Consider the following 25,099-nt stretch of genomic DNA (forward strand, 5'->3'; position numbering starts at 1 on the left):
TTTTTTTTTTTACAATTAGACCCAGATGTAGGGTAAACACACATATTTCCTGACTCATTAAGTGGGTAGGGTATGAATCCTTGGGCGAATAACGTCCGGCTCAATGAATAACAAAAGCACAACTCAAACTTCTACCTTCCACAAGTTCCTACCAATAAGCGCACGGCAATTCTGACGATGACCAATGGCTGTGTCCCTAGACAAATCTGCGCAGACGTTTGAAGGACTGTCCAGTTGAAAAAAAGTATCCTGGAGCTGCAAAGGAAAGCAGTGTTTCGTCAATGGAAGGCATAAAGAGAAATGGGTAGAATTTATAATTAATTTTGAATAAATATAGTAGGCTAGGCTACTTATTACAAACGAATAGTTGTTGTATCACGCGCAAAGTAATACGACTTTATAACCACGTTATAAGATATATCTTGGTGAGGTTTGAGTTTGCCATTATTCAGTTCAACGATTGACAAATGAATGGCTCTGATAGTGACTGATCGGAGGTGCAAATTGAACGGGTCATCGACAATTTACGGTAGGATTGGCACAAGAAGAGAAGGCAAGACAAGCAGAACCGGTAAAATGCAGCCTAAAGACACGGAATATTCAACAGATGGGTTACCCAAAGCATTTTTACACAGTTTGAGGACACTCTTTGACATCCTTGATGACGGGAAGAGAGGGTATGTGCACATATCGGAGATTGAGAGTCGATGGCAAGGGGCAGATACTCATGATTTGCCCGGCGGGGTGCTGGAGTGCCTGAGGCGGGTGGCCCCACCGCATGGTTGCCTGACATTTGAGCGCTTCGTGGCGGGGCTGCGATACTCCATGCTGAACCCGGACAACAACAACCAAATGAAGGGCCCGTCTGCCGTGCACCCGGAACACCCGCACTCTAAACAGCACCATCTGCCAGCGCAAAAACCAGCCCCGCTTTCTGCCTGCTCTGTCGGAACTCGGATTGAAAACAAAGTTATTCCACTGGATCCGAGCAACGGGACCAACAAAACGCATCACAACCGCGCGTCCTCACTTCAGAGTCGGTCCAGACATGAGGAGGGGAACACTGGATACCCAGTCACCTCTGCCGCAGGTGGCCCCGTGCGGTACACCAATGCGGGTTATGAGAGATCAGGCAGAAGTTTGGAACGGATTCCCATTGTGCTCGAAAGCGGTTCGTATCGAGAAGATTCGGTTCGAATGGTGAAGCAAGCGCATCCACAGCAGAGTCGGGTGAGGTCCATAGAGTCCCTTGCGCTCGAGTCACCAAGCCTCCAAAAACCAAGTAAGTTTGAATGTCACTCTTGATTGATTTCACATTGTGATAAATTAAATACATATCTGAATGAGTATTGAGTGGGTCTGCAGGACAGATTAATTATCTAAGATCAGGACCAGTCATCCACCTCTCTCTCTCTCTCTCGCTGTCTCTCTCCATGGGTGTATTTTGTTTCTCACTAGGGTAAGCGATCGGGAAAGACTCAATGATGTAAAGCTCATTGATCGTCACTCAGTAATGAGATCAAGTGGGTTGTAAACCGGCCAGGGCTATTCTGCTGTCTCAGTCTCATTGACCCAGGTGTGGACATAGAGGAGTATGAAACACACACACGAGCACTTATCATCGCTATACCAGACACACAGACATCCTCTCACTAAACCGCTGCAGCACAACAGGTTAAGTTCCAGGTTACAAAATGTTTATCATCAAACTAAATCAGTGGTGTAAAGTACTTAAGTAAAAATACATTAAATATCTACTTAAATTGCTTTTTTGGGGTATCTGTACTTTACGATTTATATTTTTGACTACTTTTACTGAACTACATTTCTTAAGAAAATAATGTACTTTTTACTCCATACATTTCCCTGACACCAAAAGTAGTCATTACATTTTGAATGATTATCAAGAGAACATCCCTGGTCATCCCTACTGCCTCTGATCCTCTGGGCACACTAAAGACAAATGCTTCGTTTGTAAATGATGTCTGTGTGTTGGAGTGTGCCCCTAGCTATTTGTACATTTTAAAAACACTAAAATGGTGCCGTCTGGTTTGCTTAATATAAGGAATTTTAAATTATTTATACCTTTACTTTTAATTTTGATACTTAAGAATATTTTAGCAAATACATTTACTTTTGATATTTAAGTATTTTTAAAACCAAATACTTTTAGACTTTTATTCAAGTAGTATTATACTGGGTGACTTTCACTTTTACTTGAGTCATTTTATATTAATGTATCTTTACTTTTACACAAGTAGGAAAATTGGGTACTTTTTCCACTTTTTTTTTGTCAGCTGCCCTCTGAGCTCTTGATGCATGCAGTCTCGCAGGTTGACGTTTATTGTCATGAATCTTGCCCTGGAGGCAGAACTGAGCGATTTCCTCTAGATGGGCCAGCTGCAAAGTCAATATTGGCTATTTTTTTTATTTTTTTATTTTACCTTTATTTAACCAGGCAAGTCAGTTAAGAACAAATTCTTATTTTCAATGACGGCCTGTTCAGGGGCAGAACGACAGATTTGTACCTTGTCAGCTCGGGGGTTTGAACTCGCAACCTTCTGGTTACTAGTCCAACGCTCTAACCACTAGGCTACCCTGCCGCCCCTATGTGTGATCCACCGCCTCCACTAGCCTTATGTAGACTAGTAACATTTGAAATGGCTTTTTTAAATATTTTTTTTAACATTTTTTACATTGAATAAAAGTAGAGATTCAGAGCTACAAAATGGTACATCATACACTGCAGTTGAGAAACAATGAGAAAGCAATTCTGCTTTGAAAGTTGACAAACTTGTAACCCCACTTTTGAGAAAATGTCCCTTGAATGTTTTGGTACACCTACTGGAGAGCTCGTCTTTGTCTACACCTATTCAGCATCGTTCACACACCCTTAAGCCTTAGCCCCACCTATCTCTTTACAAAACTCCAGGTAAAAATACACTTCATCTAGTACTTGGCCTATATCCTAATCTGACTTTGAAAGTGTCCAGATAAAAATATTTTATTTATATTCTATAATTAGCCTATTAGATGATGCTTACCCAGACACTTGTCGAAGTTGATAGGTCATGTGAAAGAAACGCTATAATCACCCCCAACCACATCTAGAAAAGTGGATGGGTCACTATTGTCTAGACATGTACAGTACACATGTTCATGATATACAATAGATGTCCGTAACCACCCCCAGACATACCTGGCTAACTTGATGGGTCATGTAATCATTCTATTGCGAAGTAGAGTCTTTTGTTTAGACATGTAGCCAGCTAGCTAGCTAAACAATGAACCATAATCCCAGCCCATAGCTACAGTACAAATGGATTGTCATAGCTAGCCACTATGCATGAAATGATAGAGTATGAATCTGCAGGTAGGTAAAACTGTTAATGTTAGCTAGATAGCTGTGTACTGTACATGTCTAGACAATAGTGACCAATCCACTTTTCTTGAAAGTCCAATATCTTAAAATCTTGACTGCTGACATGCAAAACATTTTGGGACTGTATCAATAGTGGACTAATGAAAAAGATACCAAAAGTTAGTTTTTGAGTGGATTTTCCATTTAAGATTCAGTGCTGGCAGTCAACATATAATAATAAAATAATAAAAAACAGAACACATTACCTGGAATGACATTCACTCTCACAGGTGGCCAAAAATAACAAACTGAAAGCCACAGCCCCAATAGGGCCAAGCCTCCAAAATCACATTGATCTGTCAAAGTCGTTATTTGATTTCAGACTAATTGAATAAGTTGAAAGAACCAAAGCGTAATTTTGGATCATACCAATCAGAAAAAACACTTCAGATGAAGAACTGTGCCGTCCTACTTTTTACAGTGCAGGACAAGTACTGTGCAATAGGCTCCATTTTCAGTCAGCTAACTGATTCCCAGATCTTTTGATCACATCCTTTCTTTTAGTGTGAAGGTGCCTACTCTGAGCTTGTCATCACAGCCTTGTAACTTCTAATTTGACCTCACCTACACACATGCTAACACCAAACCTTACCCTACACTACACACATACTGCTAGTGTCAGTGTTTATGGACAGCTCTCTTCAATAACTTAGCTGTTTGTTCTCTCCCTCTATGTGAAGATGATAAGACCAGCCACACCGCTGCTGTACATTTTCTAGCCATTGAACCACTGGAACCACTGCCAAATTGCCACATTAGAACAGAGAACCAGAGCCCACAGCTAGGGACCACAGCTAGGGGTCAATCCTTCCACACTCGCTGGTATTTTACTAATGGGTGAGCTCAGCTAACTAACCACCATTATTTCAAAGCCCTGGTATGCCTTTTAAATCTCTCCGCTCCAGTGAAAAGTGTGTAATTGAGTAATTGGCCTCCAACTTGTCCAGCGTGAGTCACAGATCATGTCTCAAATTCCTCAGGATGCTTAGCCAGAGTTTAGACTGGGGTTTGGACTGCTGCTAACGGGATCATCAGCCCAACCGTTACTGGTCCTTTCCCGGTGCCCTCATTAGACTGGCCTGTGTTCACCGAGGTCGGGAAAGCCATGGAGAAAATCCTGCTTTGTCACATGCATCACACACACACACACACACACACACACACACACACACACACACACACACACACACACACACACACACACACACACACTTTCTCACTCACTCTCTCACACACACTCTCTCTCTCTCTCTCTCTCTCTAATGGCCTTGCTGAATCCAAGCCTGTCTGTCTGTATAACTGGGAATGTCTGAAGCTATAACTGTGACATGTCCGTGAAGAAGCAGCCTGGAGGCCCTGGATAGCTACTTACGTCAGTGCCACATAGCCACTCTAGAGGAGCCTGTACATGGGATTGGAAAGTGTGGTGAATGGTGATGTTAACTCCCCCAGCAAACCCGCTGGATTAGAGCAGATTACCACACGCAGGGTAATTGAGGCACGGCAGCTGTGAAATCCTGCCCACCCCTGAAGAAGCGGCCATTACCCTGCACTCCCTCTCTCTCTGGCACCCTATTATATACATAGTGCACTATATAGGGAATAGAGTGACATTTGGGATGCTGTCTCTTCTTGGGGGATGTCCACAACCATGGATAGAGGTCACGGCTGCCCCTGTGGTACTCAGTGAAGAGGCTGATGTGGTATTGGAGCAGGGTAATGGGCCAGTGGCTGGTGCTGGATTGTGGGCTATGGTTTACAGAGCTACTGACCCCAATGCTTTAGTGTCCTGCCAAGGTTATGCTGAATTAAAGGCATAATAACAATTATCATTCCTCTGGAGCACTGGAAAATAATTCCCACGCTTTTAAAGGCAGCTTCTGGACAGCATCACTGTGTGGGTGAAATGACATCCATGCTATATGATGCTCTAAACATTAGGAAAGATTTAACATTTTTCATGGCTGCAGATCCTGCTGTTCTATCTTTGTGTATCTGAGCAGTGAGCTGTAGGCAGCCAGACAGGCGGAGGAGGCTGTGTGGAAGTGGTTGGACAGAGAGAGAGAGAGAGCCTGTCAGAGCTTGCCTTCCTGACCTGTCTGACTGCAGATTAGCTGTGAGGTGTGAGGAACAACTCACCTCAGGAAAAACTGGCTCTGGAGAGAGAGAGAGCGAGAGAGAGCGAGATAGAGAGAGAGCGAGAGAGAGAGAGAGAGAGAGAGGCGCAGAGTACAGGAGGGACATTCTTTGTCAGCCGTTACTGCTCAAGACAACCTGTGGATGCATGGAGCAATAGAAACTACTATAAAGACGTCCCTCAACTGCCTGGAATGTTATTCATTCACAGCACAACAGAGTTAGGAATGTAGCACAGGCAAAGTCAGTGCCATATTTGATAATGTCAATATTTCCATCAACACTGAGTTAATAATAGACAATGCTACGGTAAATGTTAAACTATTGTTAGCCTTCTATCCAAGTGTTAAAGAGACTCTATAATGAGTGCAAATAAAATGAGCTGAGTCTAGATCAGTTGAGTGTGATAGAATAAGCCTACAGGTTCCCCTGTGGGTCACCATCTTATCTTCAGCTGAGCAGCATTCATACTCTGTAGGGCAGATTCTGACCCTGATATGATGATTTCAATACTAACTAACTATCTTTCTTGCTGTCTCTCCCACTGTCTCGCTCTTTCTCTTCTCTATACTCTCTCTCACTGACTGGCTCTTTCTCACATGCTCCCTCAAACTAACCTCTCCACTGCTGTACAATCAAAAAAGTTTTTCATCACAATTTCTTGCTGCTAGAATGGAAAAACAATACATGTTGTGTTTATGTGTTTAGACCAAATGGGAAATGGCACATCGACAGAGGAAACCATTTCAATTAGCAATGCTGTTATAAGGTGTGCAAATGAGGCTTACATACACTGGTAAACAATATCCTCTTCGGGTGCCAGAGTCCAACTTGAAGACTATATAGAAACACTAAACTAGGAGCTTTACATATTTCTCCTTACATATTTGGCCACTCTGAACCCCACATACTTCTGCCCTCAAGGAATTATATCCAGTTACCGATTAACAGGATTTCTGGGAGTCATGACACAACATGGAAGAGTATCATGTTTTTCCTGCTCTGTTATCACCTGAACTTGCATTTTCTTCTCATCTCCCCCCTCAGAAATGTAAATTGTCCACATTCAAAACAACCAGAGGGAAACCTCTTGTCTCTCAGTTGATATTGGTTAGCAGGGAGGTTAGCTTCCTCGTGTGGCCACCATAGGCACTGCAGGATGTCTCACACAATATCAAATCAAATTCTATTTGTCACATGTGCCAAATACAATAGGTGTAGACCTTACAGTGAAATGCTTACTTGCAAGCCCTTAACCAACAATGCAGTTAAAAAAAAAGAAAGTATTTACTCAAATAAACTGAAAATAAATAAAAAGAAGAAAATAGAAAAATAACAAATAATTAAAGAGCAACAATAAAATATCAGTAACGAAGCTATATACAGGGGGTACCGGTACAGAGTCATTGAGCGGTGGCACAGTTTAATTGAGGTAATATGTACATGTAGGTAGAGGTAAAGTAACTATGCATAGATATTAAACAGAGTAGCAGCAGCGTAATGGAAATATGGGACGACAATGAAAATAGTCCAGGTAGCCATTTGATTAGCTGTTCAGGAGTCTTATGGCTTGGGGGTAGAAGCTTTTAAGGAGCCTTTTGGACCTAGACTTGGCAATCCGGTACCGCTTGCTGAGGACTTTGGCAAATTTTATGGGGTTCCTCTAACACCGCCTGGTATAGAGTTCCTGGATGGCAGGAAGCTTGGCCACAGTGATGTACTGGGCCGTATACACTACCCTCTGTAGTGCCTTGCGGTCGGAGGCCGAGCAGTTGCCATACCAGTTGGTGATGCAACCAGTGGTGCAGCTGTATAACTTTTTGAGGATCTGAGGACCCATGCCAGGGGGAAAAGGAGTTGTTGTGCCCTCTTAACGACTGTCTTGGCATGTTTGAACCATAATAGTTTGTTGGTGATGTGGACACCAAGGAACTTGAAGCTCTCAACCTGCTCCACTACAGCCCCGTCAATGAGAATAGGGGCGTGCTCAGACCTCCTTTACCTGTAGTCCACAATCATCTACTTTGTCTTGATTACGTTGAGGGAGAGCTTGTTATCCTGGCACCACACTGCCAGGTCTCTAACCTCCTCCCTATAGGCTGTCTCATCATTGTCAGTGAGACACACACACACTCACAAGATTTGGGGTGGGTTTGTGGTGATAATGTGTTAGTCTGATGTTATCTCTGGTGATTCAAACTCAAATTTGCCTGATGTGAACCATGCTTCAAACAAAAGAGAATTGTTCACTTGTATAATCAAATCAAATGTATTTATAAAGCCCTTCTTACATCAGCTGATATCTCAAAGTGCTGTACAGAAACCCAGTCTAAAACCCCAAGCAGCAAGCAATGCAGGTGTAGAAGTACATAAAGCTGGAAAGGGTTACAAAAGTATCTCTAAATGCCTTGATGTTCATCAGTCCACGGTAAGACAAATTGTATATAAATAGAGAAAGTTCAGCACTGTTGCTACTCTCCCTAGGAGTGGCCGTCCTGCAAAAATGACTGCAAGAGCACAGCGCAGAATGCTCAATGAGGTTAAGAAGAATCCTAGAGTGTCAGCTAAAGATGTACAGAAATCTCTGGAACATGCTAACATCTCTGTTGACGAGTCTACGATACGTAAAACACTAAACAAGAATGGTGTTCATGGGAGGACACCACGGAAGAAGCCACTGCTGTCCAAAAAAACCCATTGCTGCACGTCTGAAATTTGCAATAGTCACCTGGATGTTCCACAGCACTACAGTAGAATATTTTGTGGACAGATGAAAGTTGAGTTGTTTGGAAGGAACACAACACTATGTGTGGAAAAAAAAGGCACAGCACACCAACATCAAAACCTCATCTCAACTGTAAAATATGGTGGAGGGAGCATCATGGTTTGGGGCTGCTTTGCTGTCTTAGGGCCTGGACAGCTTGCTACCATTGACGGAAAAAGGAATTCCCAAGTTTATCAAGACATTTTCTAATACAATAAAATTGTATTTGTCACATGCGCCGAATGCAACAGGTGTAGTAGACCTTACAGTAAAATGCTTACTCACAAGCCCTTAGCCCTTAATCATCAATGCAGTCTTAAGAAGTAAAAAGTAATTGAGGAGCAGCAGTAAAATAACAATAGTGAGGCTATATACAGGGGGCACCGGTATAGAGTCAATGTGCGAGGGCACCGGTTAGTCGAGGTAATTGACGTAATATATACATGTGCGTAGAGTTATTAAAGTGACTAATGCATAGATAATAACAGAGTAGCAGCAGCATAAAATAGGGGGGGGGGTGCAAATGGTCTGGGTAGTCATTTGATTGGATGTTCAGGAGACTTATGGCTTGGGGGTTGAAGCTGTTTAGAAGCTTCTTGGACCTAGACTTGGCACTCCGGTACAGCATGCCGTGCGGTAGCAGAGAGAACAGTCTATGGCTAGGGTGGCTGGAGACTTTGACAATTTTTTGGTGCTTCCTCTGACAACTCCTAATATAGAGGTCCTGGGTGGCAGGAAGCTTGGCCCAAGTGCCTTGCGGTCGGAGGCCAAGCAGTTGCCATAACAGGCAGTGATGCAACCAGTCAGGATGCTCTCGGTGGTGCAGCTGTAGAACCTTTTGAGGATCTGAGGACCCATGCCAAATCTTTTCAGTCTCCTGAGGGGGAATAGGAGTTGTTGTGCCCTCTTCACGACTGTCTTGGTGTGCTTGGACCATGTTAGTTTGTTGGTGATGTGGACACCAAGGAACGTGAAGCTCTCAATCTGCTCCACTACAGCCCCATCGATGAGAATGGGGGCGTGCTCTGTCCTCCTTTTCCTGTAGTCCACAATCATCTCCTTATTCTTGATCACATTGAGGATGAGGTTGTTGTCCTGGCACCACACTGCCAGGTCTCTGACCTCCTCTATATAGGCTGTGTCATCATTGTTGGTGATCAGGCAAACCACTGTTATGGCATCGGCAAACTTAATGATGGTGTTGGAGTCGTGCCTGGCCGTGCCGTCATGAGTGAACAGGGAGTACAGGAGGGGACTGAGCATGCAGGAAGTCCAGGATCCAGTTGCAGAGGGAGGTGTTTAGTCCCAGGGTCCTTAGCTTAGTGATGAGCTTTGAGGGCACTATGTTGTTGAATGCTGAGCTGCGGTCAATGAATAGCATTCTCACATAGATGTTCCTTTTGTCCTGGTGTGAAAGGGCAGTGTGGAGAGCAATAGATTACATCATCTGTGGATCGGTTGCGGCGGTATGCAAATTGGAGTGGGTCTAGGTTTTCTGGGATAATGGTGTTGATGTGAGCCATGACCAGCCTTTCAAAGCACTTCATGGCTACAGATGTGTGTGCTAAGGGTCGATAGTCATTTAGGCAGGTTACCTTAGTGTTCTTGGACACAGGGACTATGGTGGTCTGCTTGAAACATGTTGGTATTACAGACTCAGACAGGGAGAGGTTGAAAAAGTCAGTGAAGACACTTGCCAATTGGTCATCGCATGCTCAGAGTACACGTCCTGGTAATCCTTCTGGCCCTGCGGCCTTGTGAATCTTGACCCGTTTAAAGGTCTTACTCACATCAGCTGCGGAGAGCGTGATCACAGTCATCCAGAACAGCTAATGCTCTCATGCATGTTTCAGTGTTACTTGCCTCGAAGCGAGCATAGAAGTTATTTAGCTTGTCTGGTAGGCTCGTGTCACTGGGCAGCTCTCAGCTGTGCTTCCCTTTGTAGTCTGTAATGGTGATACTAACACATCCGATGAGTGTCGGAGCCGGTGTAGTATGATTCGATCTTAGTCCTGTGTTGAAACTTTGCCTGTTTGATTGTTCATCAGATCAGGCAAATCAGGATTTCTTATAAGCTTCCGGAACATATTCCAGTCTGTGCTAGGAAAACAGTCCTGTAGCTTAGCATCTGCATCATCTGACCACTTTTTTATTGACTGAGTCACCGATGCACCCTGCTTTAATTTTTGCTTGTAAGCAGGAATTAGGAGGATAGAATTATGGTCAGATTTGCCAAATGGAGGGCGAAGGGGAGCTTTGTACGCGTCTCTGTGTGTGGAGTAAATGTGGTTTAGAGTTTTTTCCCCTCTGGTTGCACATTTAACATGCTGATAGAAATCAGGTAAAACAGATTTAAGTTTCCCTGTATTAATGTCCCCAGCCGCTAGGAGCGCCGCCTCTGGATGAGCATTTTTCTGTTTGCTTATTGCGGTATACAGCTCGTTGAGTGCGGTTTTAGTGCCAGTGCCAGTCTGTGGTGGTATGTAGAAAGCTATGAAAAATACAGATGAAAACTTTCTAGGTAGATAGTGTGGTCTACAGCTTATCATGAGATACTCTACCTCAGGCGAGCAAAACCTTGAGACTTTCTTAGATATCGTGCACCAGCTTTTGTTTACAAATATGCATAGACTGCCACCCCTTGTCTTACCAGAGGCTGCTGTTCTATCATACCTATGCAGTGTGTAACCCGCCATCTGTATGTTAATCATGTCGTTGTTCAGCCACAACTCAGTGAAACATAAGATATTACAGTTTTTAATGTCCTGTTGGAAGAATATACATGCATTTAGCTCGTCCAATTTATTTTCCAGCGATTGTGCGTTGGCCAGTAGTACGGATGGCAAGGACAGATTAGCCACGCGTCAGCAGATCAAGGTGAATAATCACTGTTCTGATTTCCAGAGGCTCTTTTCGGGCAAAAACAATGGTAGCAGCAACATTATGTACAAAATAAGTTACAAAAAATGTGAAAAAACAAACAAAATAGCATGGTTGGTTAAGAGCCCATGAAACGGTAGCCATCCTTTCTGGCGCCATTACATTTTGCAGGAGAATGTTAGGCTATCTGTCCGCCAATTGAAGCTCAACAGAAGTTGGGTGATGCAACAACGACCCAAAATACAGATGTAAATCAACAACAGAATGGCTTCAACAGAAGAAAATATGCCTTCTGGAGTGGCCCAGTCAGAGTCCTGATCTCAACCCAATGGAGATGATGTGGCATGACCTCAAGAGAGCAGTTCACACCAGACATCCCAAGAATATTGCTGAACTGAAACAGTTTTGTAAAGAGCAATGGTCCAAAATTCCTCCTGACCGTTGTGAAGGTCTGATCCGCAACTACAGAAAACGTTTGGTTGAGGTTATTGCTGCCAAAGGAGGATCAACCAGTTATTAAATTCAAGGGTTCACATACTTTTTCCACCTTGCACTGTGAATGTTTACACGGTGTGTTCAATAAAGACATGAAAACCTATAATTGTTTGTGTGTTATTAGTTTAAGCAGACTGTGTTTGTCTATTGTTGTGACCTAGAGGAAGATCAGATCAAATTTTATGACCAATTTATGCAGAAATCCATGTATAAACAAAGGATTCTCATACTTTTTCTTGCCACTGTAGATAAAAACCTTCATCCACTGAACACAACAGAGCGAGTCAGAACTTCTCTCGTCCCTGGCTTTCATGTCCACCTAGCTCTATGTATTTGATACTAACATTATATAAGAGCAAAGATACCCAAACACTAACATGTACCTAAAGTTTATGTTATTCCTTACAAATGGTTATGTTTTCATTTAATGTGTTAGGTGATGGGTACCCAGAAGCATATACAGAGTTCCAACAGTATTGGGACAGTGACACATTTTTCTTGTTGTTTTGGCTCTGTACTCCAGCTCTTTGGGTTTGAAATGATACAATGACTATGAAGTTAAAGTGCAGACTGTCAGCTGTAATTTGAACGAATCGTGAATAATGACGAGTGATAAAGTTACAGATGCACAAGTATCAAACCCCCAAGACATGCTAACCTCTCACCATTACAATAACAGGGGAGGTTAGAATTATTTGGAGGAGTATGATATTTGTGCATCTGTAACTTTGTCACTCATCATTATTCATGATTCATTCAGGATTATCCGTAATCATGGTAGCATCGACATGAATGTAGAAGTGTTTAGAAACATATTCTATTCTTATTTACAATAAAAGTGAATCTAAAATGACACAATACATTATTTACCATTCATTTCTATTGGGCACAAAATAATCTGAAACACAAACAAAACGAGCAAGGAAATGTCTGCTCTATCCAAAATTACAACCAACTAGTTGCAGCATTACCACAAAAAAGGGAGGAGGCAGGTAGAAGGGGGCCCTGCATTTTTTATTTATTTATTATTTTACCTTTATTTAACTAGGCAAGTCAGTTAAGAACAAATTCTTATGTTCAATGACGGCCTAGGAACAGTGGGTTAACTGCCTGTTCAGGGGCAGAACGACAGATTTGTACCTTGTCGGCTCGGGGATTTGAACTTGCAACCTTTCGGTTACTAGCCCAACACCACTAGGCTACCCTGCCGCCCTGCATTAAAGACCATCATTTGTTAAAGAAAACTGTGATAAATAAAAATATATACCAGTTCCATTTAAGGACCAAAAAATTGACAGCTGTGCCATATAAATTGCAAAATAGTTGGGAACAAATTTTTGATGTACCAATTCCATGGCACATGGTTTATGAATTGACACGCTAAACGACGCCGGATTCAAAACTTAGAATTTTCTATTTAAATGATTATACAAAATTCTTGAAACCAATAGAATGTTATATATATGGGGGATACAATCTTCCCAGCTCTGCAGATTTTGCTGTGAGGAGGCAGAGTCATTAGATCATGTATTTTGGTACTGTCCATATGTAGCGTGTCCAGGTCCAGGAATGGATGAAGAATTGCAACATTTACCTAGAACTAACACTACAGATAGCAATACTGGGTGATTTGAAAAGTCATAGTCAATGGATTATTAAAATAATATTTATTTTAGCAAAAATTTTTCTTTAATTTACAATCTGTAGAAACTATGAGAATAAAAGGTTCAGTACTTTTGTGAAGCATCACAGCACAGTTGAAAAATGTATGGCAAATAGAAATCCAATATTGATGGTGTTAAGAGATAGATGGGAGGGGTTGAATGGAGCTGAATGATGAGACTAATAACAACAAGATAACCAATGTAAAAACATACGGGGTCTGTAAAATGTATATAGGTTCAGAACTTTTGTGAAATAGCACAGTTACAAATATATGGCAAATAGAAATCAAACTGGATGGACATCAGAAATAGAGGCCAGGACCAAAAACAAACAAAATATAACTATTGTAAAATAGATTGTGTCTGTAAAATGTGATTAGTATGCATAAGCTGGAAGTGTTATTGTTTATTAGTTTACTCCAATTGCGGGAGGGGGGTAGGGTTTGGAAATAATAAAGGAAGGTATATTCTTTTAAAAAAGTGTGTGTGTATGTATATATACAAGTTTACATACACCTTAGCCAAATACATGTAAACTCAGTTTTTCACAATTCCTGACATCTAATCCTAGGAAAAATTCCCTGTCTTAGGTCAGTTAGGATCACCACTTTATTTTAAGAATGTGAAATGTCAGAATAATAGTTGAGAGAATTATTTCTTTCAGCTTTTATTTCTTTCATCACGTTCCCAGTGGGTCAGAAGTTTACATACACCCAATTAGTATTTGGTAGCGTAGCCTTTAAATTGTTTAACTTGGGTCAAACGTTTCGGGTAGCCTTCCACAAGCTTCCTACAAAAAGTTGGGTGAATTTTGGCCCATTCCGCCTGACAGAGCTGGTGTAACTGAGTCAAGTTTGTAGGCCTCCTTGCTCGCACACGTTTTTTCAGTTCTGCCCACAAATTTTCTATAGGATTTAGGTCAGGGCTTTGTGATGGCCACTCCAATACCTTTACTTTGTTGTCCTTAAGCCATTTTGCCACAACTTTGGAAGTATGCTTGGGGTCATTGTCCATTTGGAAGACCCATTTGCGACCAAGCTTTAACTTCCTGACTGATGTCTTGAATGTTGCTTCAATATATCCACATAATCTTCCTTCCTGATGATGCTATCTATTTTGTGAAGTTCACCAGTCCCTCCTGCAGCAAAGCACTCCCACAACATGATGCTGCCACCCCCATACTTCACTGTTGGGATGGTGTTCTTCGGCTTGCAAGCCTCCCCATTTTTCCTCCAAACATGGTCATTATGGCCAAACAGTTATATTTTTGTTTCATCAGACCAGAGGACATTTCTCTAAAAAGTACGATCTTTGTCCCCATGTGCAGTTGCAAACCGTAGTCTGGCTTTTTTATGGCGGTTTTGGAGCAGTGGCTTCTTCCTTGCTGAGCGGCCTTTCAGGTTATGTCGGTATAGGACTCGTCGGTATAGGACTCGTACTGTGGATATAGATATTTTTGTACCTGTTTCCTCCAGCAGCTTCACAAGGTCCTTTGCTGTTGTTCTGGGATTGATTTGCGCTTTTCACACCAAAGTACATTAATCTCTAGGAGACAAAACGTGGTACCTTCAGGCGTTTGGAAATTGCTCCCAACTATGAACCATACTTGTGGAGGTCTAGAATTTATTTTCTGAGGTCTTGGCTGATTTATTTGGATTTTCCCATGATGTCAAACAAAGAGGCACTGAGTTTGAAGGTAGGCCTTGAAATACATCAACAGGTACACCTCCAATTGACTCAATTGATGTCAATTATCCTATCAGAAGCTTCTAAAGCCATTCAATACTTTTCTGGAATTTTCCAAGCTGTTTAAAGGCACAGTCAACTTAGTGTATGTAAACTTCTACAGTGAGTTATAAGTGAAATAATCTGTCTGTAAACAATTGTAGGAAAAATGACTTGTGTCATGCACAAAGTAGATGTCCTAACTGACATGCCATAACTATAGTTTGTTAACAATATTGAATGTTGAAAAATTTTGAAAAAACAATGTTGAAAAATGAGTTTTAATGACTCCAACATAAGTGTATGTAAACTTCCGAGTTCAACTGTATGTATAAATGTATGTGTATGTATGCATATATATATGTGTATATGTATGAATGCTTTTATATATATATATATATATATATATATATATATATATATATATATATATATATATATATATATAACCACACATATATATATATATGTGTGGTTATGTATATGTATGTATGTACTGTATGTATATATAAATATATATATATTGGGTGGAATATATATATATATACCAAAAATATATATGGGAGATTGGAAATGATGCAGACAATTAACATTGATGGAAGCAACAATCTACCCGCAATATTAAAGCTGATCCACCTCCCCCCCAAAAAACAGCCAAGTCACAAGCTTGATGTAGTCATTGTGTGCTATGAATATGAAACTAAATGCTTAACCTTTTACTATTTTAATACACATATAAGTGAATTTGTCTCAATACTTTTGGTCCCCTAAAATGGGAGGACTATGTACAAAAAGTGTTGTAATTTCTAAACATTTCACCCAATATGGATGAAATTACCATCAAATTAAAGCTGACAGTCTGCACTTTAACCTCATAGTCATTGTATCCAAAGTGCTGGAGTACAGAGACAAAACAACAGAATTTTCACTGTCCCTATAGTTTTGGAGCTCACTGTACAATGTACTAACCAGACAGTTGATACCTGTGTTCCAGACAAGATCTGGAAGTCAGTTGGTGACCACCCCTTCCTGCCCTCTCTCTGGTCCAGGTATTGTGGAGGCTGGTTTGCCGAGGTCCCAGAGTGAATCAGCCACAGGATTCACTGCCTCCAGACGCCATGGGCGGAGCCGGGATGAGCAGAGACGCCACACCATCACCAACGGAGTGGGTTACGGAATGGTACGTACACGCGTGCACACTCACACACACACACACACACACACACACACACACACACACACACACACACACACACACTGTTGCACAGATTTAAGAGAGGCAGTCAAACAACCATGTTCTCAACGCTGGTGATGTTCTAGAGGGTGGAGCTGAGAGCTGAGGAACAGTTCCATATATAAACAGGCCTTTCTGCTCTGTGCAGACTTCTACTGCTCTCTGGCACTTTGTTTCTGTTGGCCAACACCCACCATTCCACCCCTCTCCCTACTTCCCTCCCCATTTTTTCTCAGTCCAACCCCTCCCCTACTGTTGCCCTCCCAATCTCCTGCCCCCCTTCCATGCCTCCTCTCTCTCTCTCTCTCTCTCTCTCTCTCTCTCTCTCTCTCTCTCTCTCTCTCTCTCTCTCTCTTCCTCTCTCCCTCTCTCTCTTTCTCTCTCCCCCTGCCTCTCATTTCTCTGAACCCTACTCTCTCTCCCTCTCTCTCTGTCTTTTCCTTTCTCCTTCCACTCTTTCTCTGTGTTGAGTTGTAGAGGGAGCTGCTCCCCCTCCCCCTCCCTCCTCCACCCTCTGATTGCCTGTCCACATGGTAATGAGCCGGGTCGGACCCAGGGGCCTGGAAGCAGGGGACTCGCTTGGTCCACCCGGCCCAACCTGGACAGCAGTTTGGGCAGCCTACACCACTGTCTTCATCCCTCTCAGCAGCAGTCTGTACAGCAGCAAGGCGCTGCACTTTTTCCTTTGGGTGAGTGAGAACAATTACAGGAGAGACGAAGAGAAGGAAGGATATTTAGACTGGCCATTGAGGAGTTTCCATGTATATATATGTCTACTACCCACTCCAGATGCATGTCAAGCTGTGTCAATATTTAACTATGGAGTTATGAGCAGAGTCAGAGAGAGATAACAAGTTGTCAACTAGCTGAATGTTTGACAGTTCTGTTGTGTGTCTGTGGTTAATGAGTTGTTGAAGCTAGTGAACAGTGCCAGTGGATAGTGCTAGTGTGGGTTTGTATCAGGTTGTGTCTTGTTGATAACATGTAAACCCCTAGTTGTCATGTTAATGCTCTAGCAGTTGTATGGTAGTTTGTACTGTTTGGAGCTGCTGTGTAGACTAGCCCCATGCACATTATATAGAAATAAATCATGCCTCAGTATTGAAAATAGGAGAAATCTTCTCCCTGTATTCTCCCTGTATTGGATTTTGGTGATATTGTTTATATGCTTCTCCCTGTATTGGATTTAGGTGATATTGTTTATACAGTGCATTGCGAAAGTATTCAGCCCCCTTGAACTTTGCGACCTTTTGCACATTTCAGGCTTCAAACATAAAGATATAAAACTGTATTTTTTTGTGAAGAATCAACAACAAGTGGCACACAATCATGAAGTGGAATGACATTTATTGGATATTTCAAACTTTTTTAACAAATCAAAAACTGAAAAATTGGGCGTGCAAAATTATTCAGCCCCTTTACTTCCAGTGCAGCAAACTCTCTCCAGAAGTTCAGTGAGGATCTCTGAATGATCCAATGTTGACCTAAATGACTAATGATGATAAATACAATCCACCTGTGTGTAATCAAGTCTCCGTATAAATGCACCTGCACTGTGATAGTCTCAGAGGTCCGTTAAAAGCGCAGAGAGCATCATGAAGAACAAGGAACACACCAGGCAGGTCCGAGATACTGTTGTGAAGAAGTTTAAAGCCGGATTTGGATACAAAAAGATTTCCCAAGCTTTAAACATCCCAAGGAGCACTGTGCAAGCAATAATATTGAAATGGAAGGAGTATCAGACCACTGCAAATCTACCAAGACCTGGCCGTCCGTCTAAACTTTCAGCTCATACAAGGAGAAGACTGATCAGAGATGCAGCCAAGAGGCCCATGATCACTCTGGATGAACTGCAGAGATCTACAGCTGAGGTGGGAGACTCTGTTCATAGGACAACAATCAGTCGTATTTTGCACAAATCTGGCCTTTATGGAAGAGTGGCAAGAAGAAAGCCATTTCTTAAAGATATCCATAAAAAGTGTCGTTTAAAGTTTGCCACAAGCCACCTGGGAGACACACCAAACATGTGGAAGAAGGTGCTCTGATCAGATGAAACCAAAATTGAACTTTTTGGCAACAATGCAAGACGTTATGTTTGGCGTAAAAGCAACACAGCTCATCACCCTGAACACACCATCCCCACTGTCAAACATGGTGGTGGCAGCATCATGGTTTGGGCCTGCTTTTCTTCAGTAGGGACAGGGAAGATGGTTAAAATTGATGGGAAGATGGATGGAGCCAAATACAGGACCATTCTGGAAGAAAACCTGATGGAATCTGCAAAATACCTGAGACTGGGACGGAGATTTGTCTTCCAACAAGACAATGATCCAAAAGATAAAGCAAAATCTACAATGGAATGGTTCAAAAATAAACATATCCAGGTGTTAGAATGGCCAAGTCAAAGTCCAGACCTGAATCCAATCGAGAATCTGTGGAAAGAATTGAAAACTGCTGTTCACAAATGCTCTCCATCCAACCTCACTGAGCTCGAGCTGTTTTGCAAGGAGGAATGGGAAAAAATGTCAGTCTCTCGATGTGCAAAACTGATAGAGACATACCCCAAGCGACTTACAGCTGTAATCGCAGCAAAAGGTGGCGCTACAAAGTATTAACTTAAGGGGGCTGAATAATTTTGCACGCCCAATTTTTCAGTTTTTGATTTGTTAAAAAAGTTTGAAATATCCAATAAATGTCGTTCCACTTCATGATTGTGTCCCACTTGTTGTTGATTCTTCACAAAAAAATACAGTTTTATATCTTTATGTTTGAAGCCTGAAATGTGGCAAAAGGTTGCAAAGTTCAAGGGGGCCGAATACTTTCGCAAGGCACTGTATGCATGTGGCAACCCCTGCAATCCGTTTTATCACAGGGGACAATTTTAGGACTCATCATTGTAGTCTGTATAAAAATGTGGGATGGACCTCTCTGTCTGTAAGAGAAAAAGCAATGTTCCAGAAACTCCCTTCATATGTAACTTCATTAAAATCACAAGTTACCAAACCCAGTCTCAGGAGTGGATAACACTAGAGATCCTTTCAGTCTCCACAGATTTTTGTGGAACGATCTGCTGAGTTTTATTTTTTTAACCTTTATTTGAACAGGGAGTCACATTGAGATTAAATATATATTTTACAAGAGAGCCCTGTTTACATTCCAATAAAAACATCATAATAAAACATACATATGTGTGTGTACACAATTAAAATAAACATATTTAATAAAAGCAATCACATTCAACTACATAGAGGTCCCCAATCAATCATTTAACTGCCTGAGTGGCACCAGAACATATGACTGCAGGAAACTCTGGGGCGGAAGGTAGCCTAGTGGTTTGAGCGTTGGGCCAGTAACTGAAAGGTTGCTGGATTGAATCCCCGAACTGACAAGGTAAAAATATGTCGTTCTGTCCCTGAATAAGGCAGTTAACCCGCTGTTCCCTGGTAGGCCGTCATTGTAAATAAGAATTTGTTCTTAACTGACTTTCCTAGTTAATTATAGGTAAAAAAAAATTTAAAAAGTGATTTTAGATATGACAACATCATCAGTGTCATGCCATTCTTGGTGTTGTATACTTTGTCATTTTAACACGGGTGATGTTAGCCTTGTCAGCTAGCTGGGACATGTACCCCCTCTCCCCTCTCTAACTTTTCTATCATTCCCCTTGCACCTCCCCCCTCTCTCTACAGAGCTGCCCTGCCTGTGGCCCACCACACAAACACACAGCCTGACACTGGGTCACGCCTAATTCCAGCCACAATCCCCCGCCACCCCTCTCCGTCTTTCCGTGCTCTCTCTCTCTTTCATCTCTCTTTCTCCTCTCCTCTGTCCTCTTTTTGCAGGTCCCATTCAACCCAGCAGGGCCAGAGCTGAAAGGGGAAATGTGTTTAGTATGCAGTGATGGCACAAGAGGTTTATCCTGGCTGGTTATAGTCCAGATCAGATAACAACAACAGTATCAGCACACTTTGACAATGCTGGTTGGTTTATGTCATTGGGAAATAGGCCTTTGTACAGACATGGTTTTCCCAACAGTGATAGTGTATAGAGAGAGTGGATGACACATCAGGTGGCTGAATGCCAGGAATGGGGCCTGTGCTGTGCTGTGGCACTGGAGGATAAGATGGTCAGCAGAACTCAATGCTGTCTGCCTGCCACTGGGACAGGACGGCCTGTTGGAGTGGCTACTGTTTACCCATTCTTAGGTCTATGCACGGTTGCCATGGCGCTGGGCTGATTGCTCCTATGAATATTGCTCTTCCTTTTGAGGTCAGGGTACAATGCTGGCACAATTGGCCCTGGGCCATTGTCTCAGGACAACATGTAGAGATGTAGATTTTTGACCATCATAAATGTGACATGCACCTTAGCTATTACACAACATTTACCCTGGGATAATTGTAAATTAGGGACCCCTTTTTTTAGACTCAGGATGAGTCTAAGCTTGAGGAGCAAGCAGCAAGCACACAGAGTCGCCAAATGACTTCAGGTTAGTGACCCAAGTTGATGATCATAGTGAGATAGATGTTGACTCCCTCTTGCTCCAGCTGAAGCAGATGAAGGAGTTGGAACAGGAGAAGGACTCTCTGCTGGCTGGTCTGGAGGTGGTGGAGCGGGCTAGAGAGTGGTACCAGAACCAGATCCACAATGTCACAGAGAGACAGAGACACGTGGGCCAGAGCAACCACTGCACGGTAAGGACTGTTCATTAGGCAGCAAACAGAAGAAAACAAACTGAAACAGGGAGGGACTACCTCCTGGACTTGTCCATTTTCATTTTAAAAATGAATATGTCCCAAGGGCCTCCGAAGAGGCACAGCGGTCTAATGCACTACATCACAGTGCTAGAGGTGTCACTACAGACCTGGGTTCCATCCCAGGTTGTATCACAACCGGCCGTGATCGGGAGTCCCATAGGATGACGCACAATTGGCCCAGCATTGTCCGGGTTAGGGGAGGGTTTGGCTGGGGGGGCTATACTTGGCTCATCGTGCTCTAGTGACTCCTTGTGGCGGGCCGGGCGCCTGCAGGCTGACCTCGGTTGTCAGTTGGACGGTGTTTCCTCTGACACATTGGTGTGGCTGGCTTCCGGGTTAAGCGTGTGGGTGTCATGAATTGTGGTTTAGCGGGTCAAGTTTCAGAGGATTCATGCCTCAACCTTTGCCTCCTGAGCCCGTTGGGGAGTTGCAGCGATGAGACAAGATCTAAATTGTGCGGGGAAAAGGGAGTAAAAATATATATATATATATATATACTGTATATATATATATTTTTTTTTAAATTACAAGTAAAAAAATATGAATATGTCCTAATGAAGATGACCCAGGTCATGTACAGTATAATGCAGTACAATAGGTATGGATAATATATAAATGATCTGAAACTGTCTAGTTCTTACTGTCTCTCTTTCTCTCTCCCACCAGGATTTCTTCACAGAATCCCAGAATCAAAGTCGCATGGATGTTCTGCTTCCCAAGCTGCAGGAAGCTAACCGCTGCCTTAATGACCTCATTTCCTGCTCTGGAATGGTGAATATTGATGATTCACCTTGAAAGAAGACATATTACCTGACTGTGTGTAACTCAGCCTCCTCACTGCCCTATGAGGAATGGTTGTCTCATATAATTGTGCAATTTCTAAGTTCAATTTCTAAGTTCAATTTCTAAGTTCAATTTCTAAGTTCAATTTCTAAGTTCAGTTTCTAAGTTCAAGTTCCAGTAAGAGGAAAACTCTTACTGAAATCCTCTCAGTGGCAATTATATGTTGAAAGTTCTTTCTATGTTTTAGACAGAGAGTATAGTCAACCCTAAACACTGGAGTCTTTACTGAAACATGGTAAATAATGGTGAATAATGTATTTCTCTCTCTCCCTCTTAGCAGTCTTTCCCATTCTCTGGCACCCAGCCCACAGCAATCTCCTCCAGCTCCCAGCCTCCTGCCACTGCCCCACCACAAGCCATTCAGAGACTGAAGGACCAGAACCGCCTTCTCACCCAGGTAAACTGAAGATACTGTTAGATGTCAATTAAATGTACTGTATATACTGTATTTGTATCCGTCCCCACTGTCCCTCTATGATCGTCTAACCTCTACCTATCTCTTCTCTTCTCTCTGCTGCATCGAAGCTCTGTATGTACACTCCTTAAATGCACAATAAAAGCTTGTTTAAACTCTCTTCTCCCCGGTCCATGTCTCCCCTCCTCATTTCCTCCTCTACCACTCCTCCTCTCTCCATCCCTCCATCCCTCTCTACCCTGGTGCAGGAGGTGACTGATAAGAGTGAGCGCATCACTCAGCTGGAGCAGGAGAAGTCTGCTCTGATCAAACAGCTGTTTGAGGCTCGCGCCCGGAGCACGCATGACAGCAGTACCATGGACTCCACCTTCATCTGAATACAGACACCATAATACAACTGTAGTGGTCTCCAGCTCTATCTGACCCCCCTCCACTCACAACAAGACAACTGTATCAGACTCAACTCACCACTCCTGGCATGATGAAAGCACCTTGAACTTTGACCCCCCCACTTGACCACACCCTCTGGATCTCCCCAACTGACAACTCCAATAAATGGCCTGTACACTAATCTGGGCCGACCTCTCCCAGAGGAAAGAGACTCCCAAGTCCACCGTCCTCTGATACCTCACCCACTGGGCAGAAAGCCTGGAACACCATAGTCTAACCATTCCTAACTGGGACCTACCCAGGATTCTACTCCCCCTCGAAATACTCCAAGGATCTATTGTGATCCACTAGGATCCTACCTTATTGGACCAGACTTTACCAGACTTTCCAGACTTCCCTCCCATCACAGTATAAGCTATTTGATTGGACATCATGAACTAAATCTCAAACCCCTACATGGAGCTACTGGATCCCTGACAATCACCATGACAACAGCTCCTGTACAAATGCATTAGTTGGAGGGGTTCCATTGGACACACACCACACAAAATGTATTTCTTTTATGAAACATTTATTCCAGATACTTTGATCTCAGTCATACTTTGGTAGATATTTCTCCCCTTGTATTCCAATATATCCACTTGTGTATCTCAAACCTAATTGAAATGGTTGGTATGATGAGAAGCTGGGCTCTCCTGACCTGGAGGAGCTTACTGGTTTCTATAGAGCTTTTCCCATCCCTGGGCGCCGAAGACGTGGATGTCGATTAAGGCAGCCCCCGCACCTCTCTGATTCAGAGGGGTTGGGTTAAATGCGGAAGACACATTTCAGTTGAATACATTCAGTTGGACAACTGACTAGGTATCCCCCTTTCCCTAAGGATGACAACATGACTATATAGTATCTCATTTACTGATTGTCACTCTTTGTACCCTTAAGTGAGCCAAATACACATGATGTGAAGCACTAGTATATATAGTCTATTATAAACTGGGTGGTTTAAACCCTGAATGCTGATTGGCTGACAGCTATGGTATATCAAACCGATTATCACGGGTATGACAAAACATTTATTTGTACTGCTCTAATTACGTTGTTAACCAGTTTATAATAGCAATAAGACACCTTGGGGGTTGGTGGGGAGTTGGTGGTAAATGGCCAATATACCAAGGCTAAGGGCTATATCCAGGCACGCTTTGCGTCGTGCGTAAGAACAGCCCTTAGCCGTGGTATATTGTCCATATACCACACCCCCTTGGGCCTTATTGCTTAATTACCCATCATCTTAAGAGTATAACAGAAGCGGAGCATGTAACTGTTGTTTTGTTTCCCTTGAAGGGAATGTATTGAGAGCACTAGAAAAGTAACACGTCCTACAAGCCAAGGAGACCTAGTAGAGGAGAGGGTAGGAGAGAAGTTTGCACGTAGAAGAGACTTGAAGATGAGAAGGATTGGTATTTTCTGAATGTGTTTGAGCCCTGGTCCCTGGTGGCAGAGGGACCACTGGAACGGGACAGGGTTCAGAGAAGAGTAATGTTGGATTGGCTAGTGGGAAAAAAACGAGTCCTCCTTGGTTGATAGACTTCAAATGTAATGTAATGTGCTGTAATGATTCATGCGAGACTGGCTTTATAGTGCCACTTCCTCGCTGCCTTCCTACAGAGGTGTCTCAGAGTCTTTGTGTCAAAAATGAGTAATGCCATGTTAGTACAGGATGAACAGAATGTGCTTTGTGAGACCTGGTTCGCTGAGAGGTTAAAACCAAGCATAGGTACTGCTGCTCTTTCAATGCTGTGCTCATAATGGTCCCACCGAACCAGAATCTAAACCAGTGGCCTCATAAACCACATAGTCAACTGGGCCCATTCAATCTTGAATCCTCTTACATTTCTAATTGACAAGATGTTTTTTAGTGGCAGTAATTGCTATTTAACGCAACTATGTAATGATTTTGCAATGCAACTCTTATTAGGTACTGTTGTGATGTCTGCATATAAATACTCTCTGCTGTGACTGACTGCCTAGCTGTCTCCCCTGTTTGATTTTATGTCTTTGGTCTTGTGATTATCTTGCTTCACATTGCATGTTAGTGAATGCCTCGCTATCCTTTCCTCTTTCTATTTAAGTATTCCCACTTAACAGTAAAATGAACTTGACCATAAGGTGCTATAATCAGGCCCCCTTTTTATTTATCGTGTCGTGTTTCACCTTGGGATCACTTTGACTTCACTCTTCTATTCCTTTGTAATTACAGGGTCAATCCAGATGGCAGTCATCAGTGGTAGAGGGTTTTGAAGATTTGATATATTGCCTCTTGTTGCACAAAGTTTACTTGATTTAGAAAGAGGTCACCTCTATTCAGGGGGGTGTTATAG

At 42.6% G+C, this 25,099-nt stretch overlaps 1 protein-coding gene across 4 annotated transcripts; it reads left to right on the plus strand.

The window, feature by feature from the left end:
* Positions 1–24,886, plus strand: LOC110523574 (suppressor APC domain-containing protein 2). Of its 4 annotated transcripts, none has more exons than XM_021602380.3 (6): positions 1–1,282; positions 16,135–16,265; positions 20,867–21,013; positions 21,743–21,847; positions 22,197–22,316; positions 22,583–24,886. In XM_021602380.3, exons 1-6 carry the CDS (start codon positions 472–474, stop codon positions 22,709–22,711), a joined length of 1,443 nt encoding a protein of 480 aa, XP_021458055.1. In that variant the 5' UTR covers positions 1–471; the 3' UTR covers positions 22,712–24,886. The 4 variants fall into 4 exon arrangements, with proteins under 4 accessions (XP_021458055.1, XP_021458056.1, XP_090090527.1 ...); XM_021602381.3 differs by having other exon boundaries at positions 22,200–22,316; XM_090234401.1 differs by lacking the exons at positions 1–1,282; positions 16,135–16,265 and adding an exon at positions 16,468–17,008.
* Positions 24,887–25,099: the final 213 nt, after the last annotated feature.

This window comes from Oncorhynchus mykiss, chromosome 5 (assembly GCF_057628025.1).
Source record: "Oncorhynchus mykiss isolate SJ-2025 chromosome 5, ASM5762802v1, whole genome shotgun sequence".
Lineage (NCBI taxonomy): Eukaryota > Metazoa > Chordata > Actinopteri > Salmoniformes > Salmonidae > Oncorhynchus > Oncorhynchus mykiss.

Excerpts from the sequence above, each read along its gene's own strand:
- LOC110523574 (XM_021602380.3), top strand. The coding sequence starts at position 472 with ATGGCTCTGATAGTGACTGATCGGAGGTGCAAATTGAACGGGTCATCG. Across the intron at positions 1,283-16,134 it reads ACCAAGCCTCCAAAAACCAA|GTATTGTGGAGGCTGGTTTG; the intron begins GTAAGTTTGAAT and ends TCTCTGGTCCAG. Across the intron at positions 22,317-22,582 it reads AGAACCGCCTTCTCACCCAG|GAGGTGACTGATAAGAGTGA; the intron begins GTAAACTGAAGA and ends ACCCTGGTGCAG.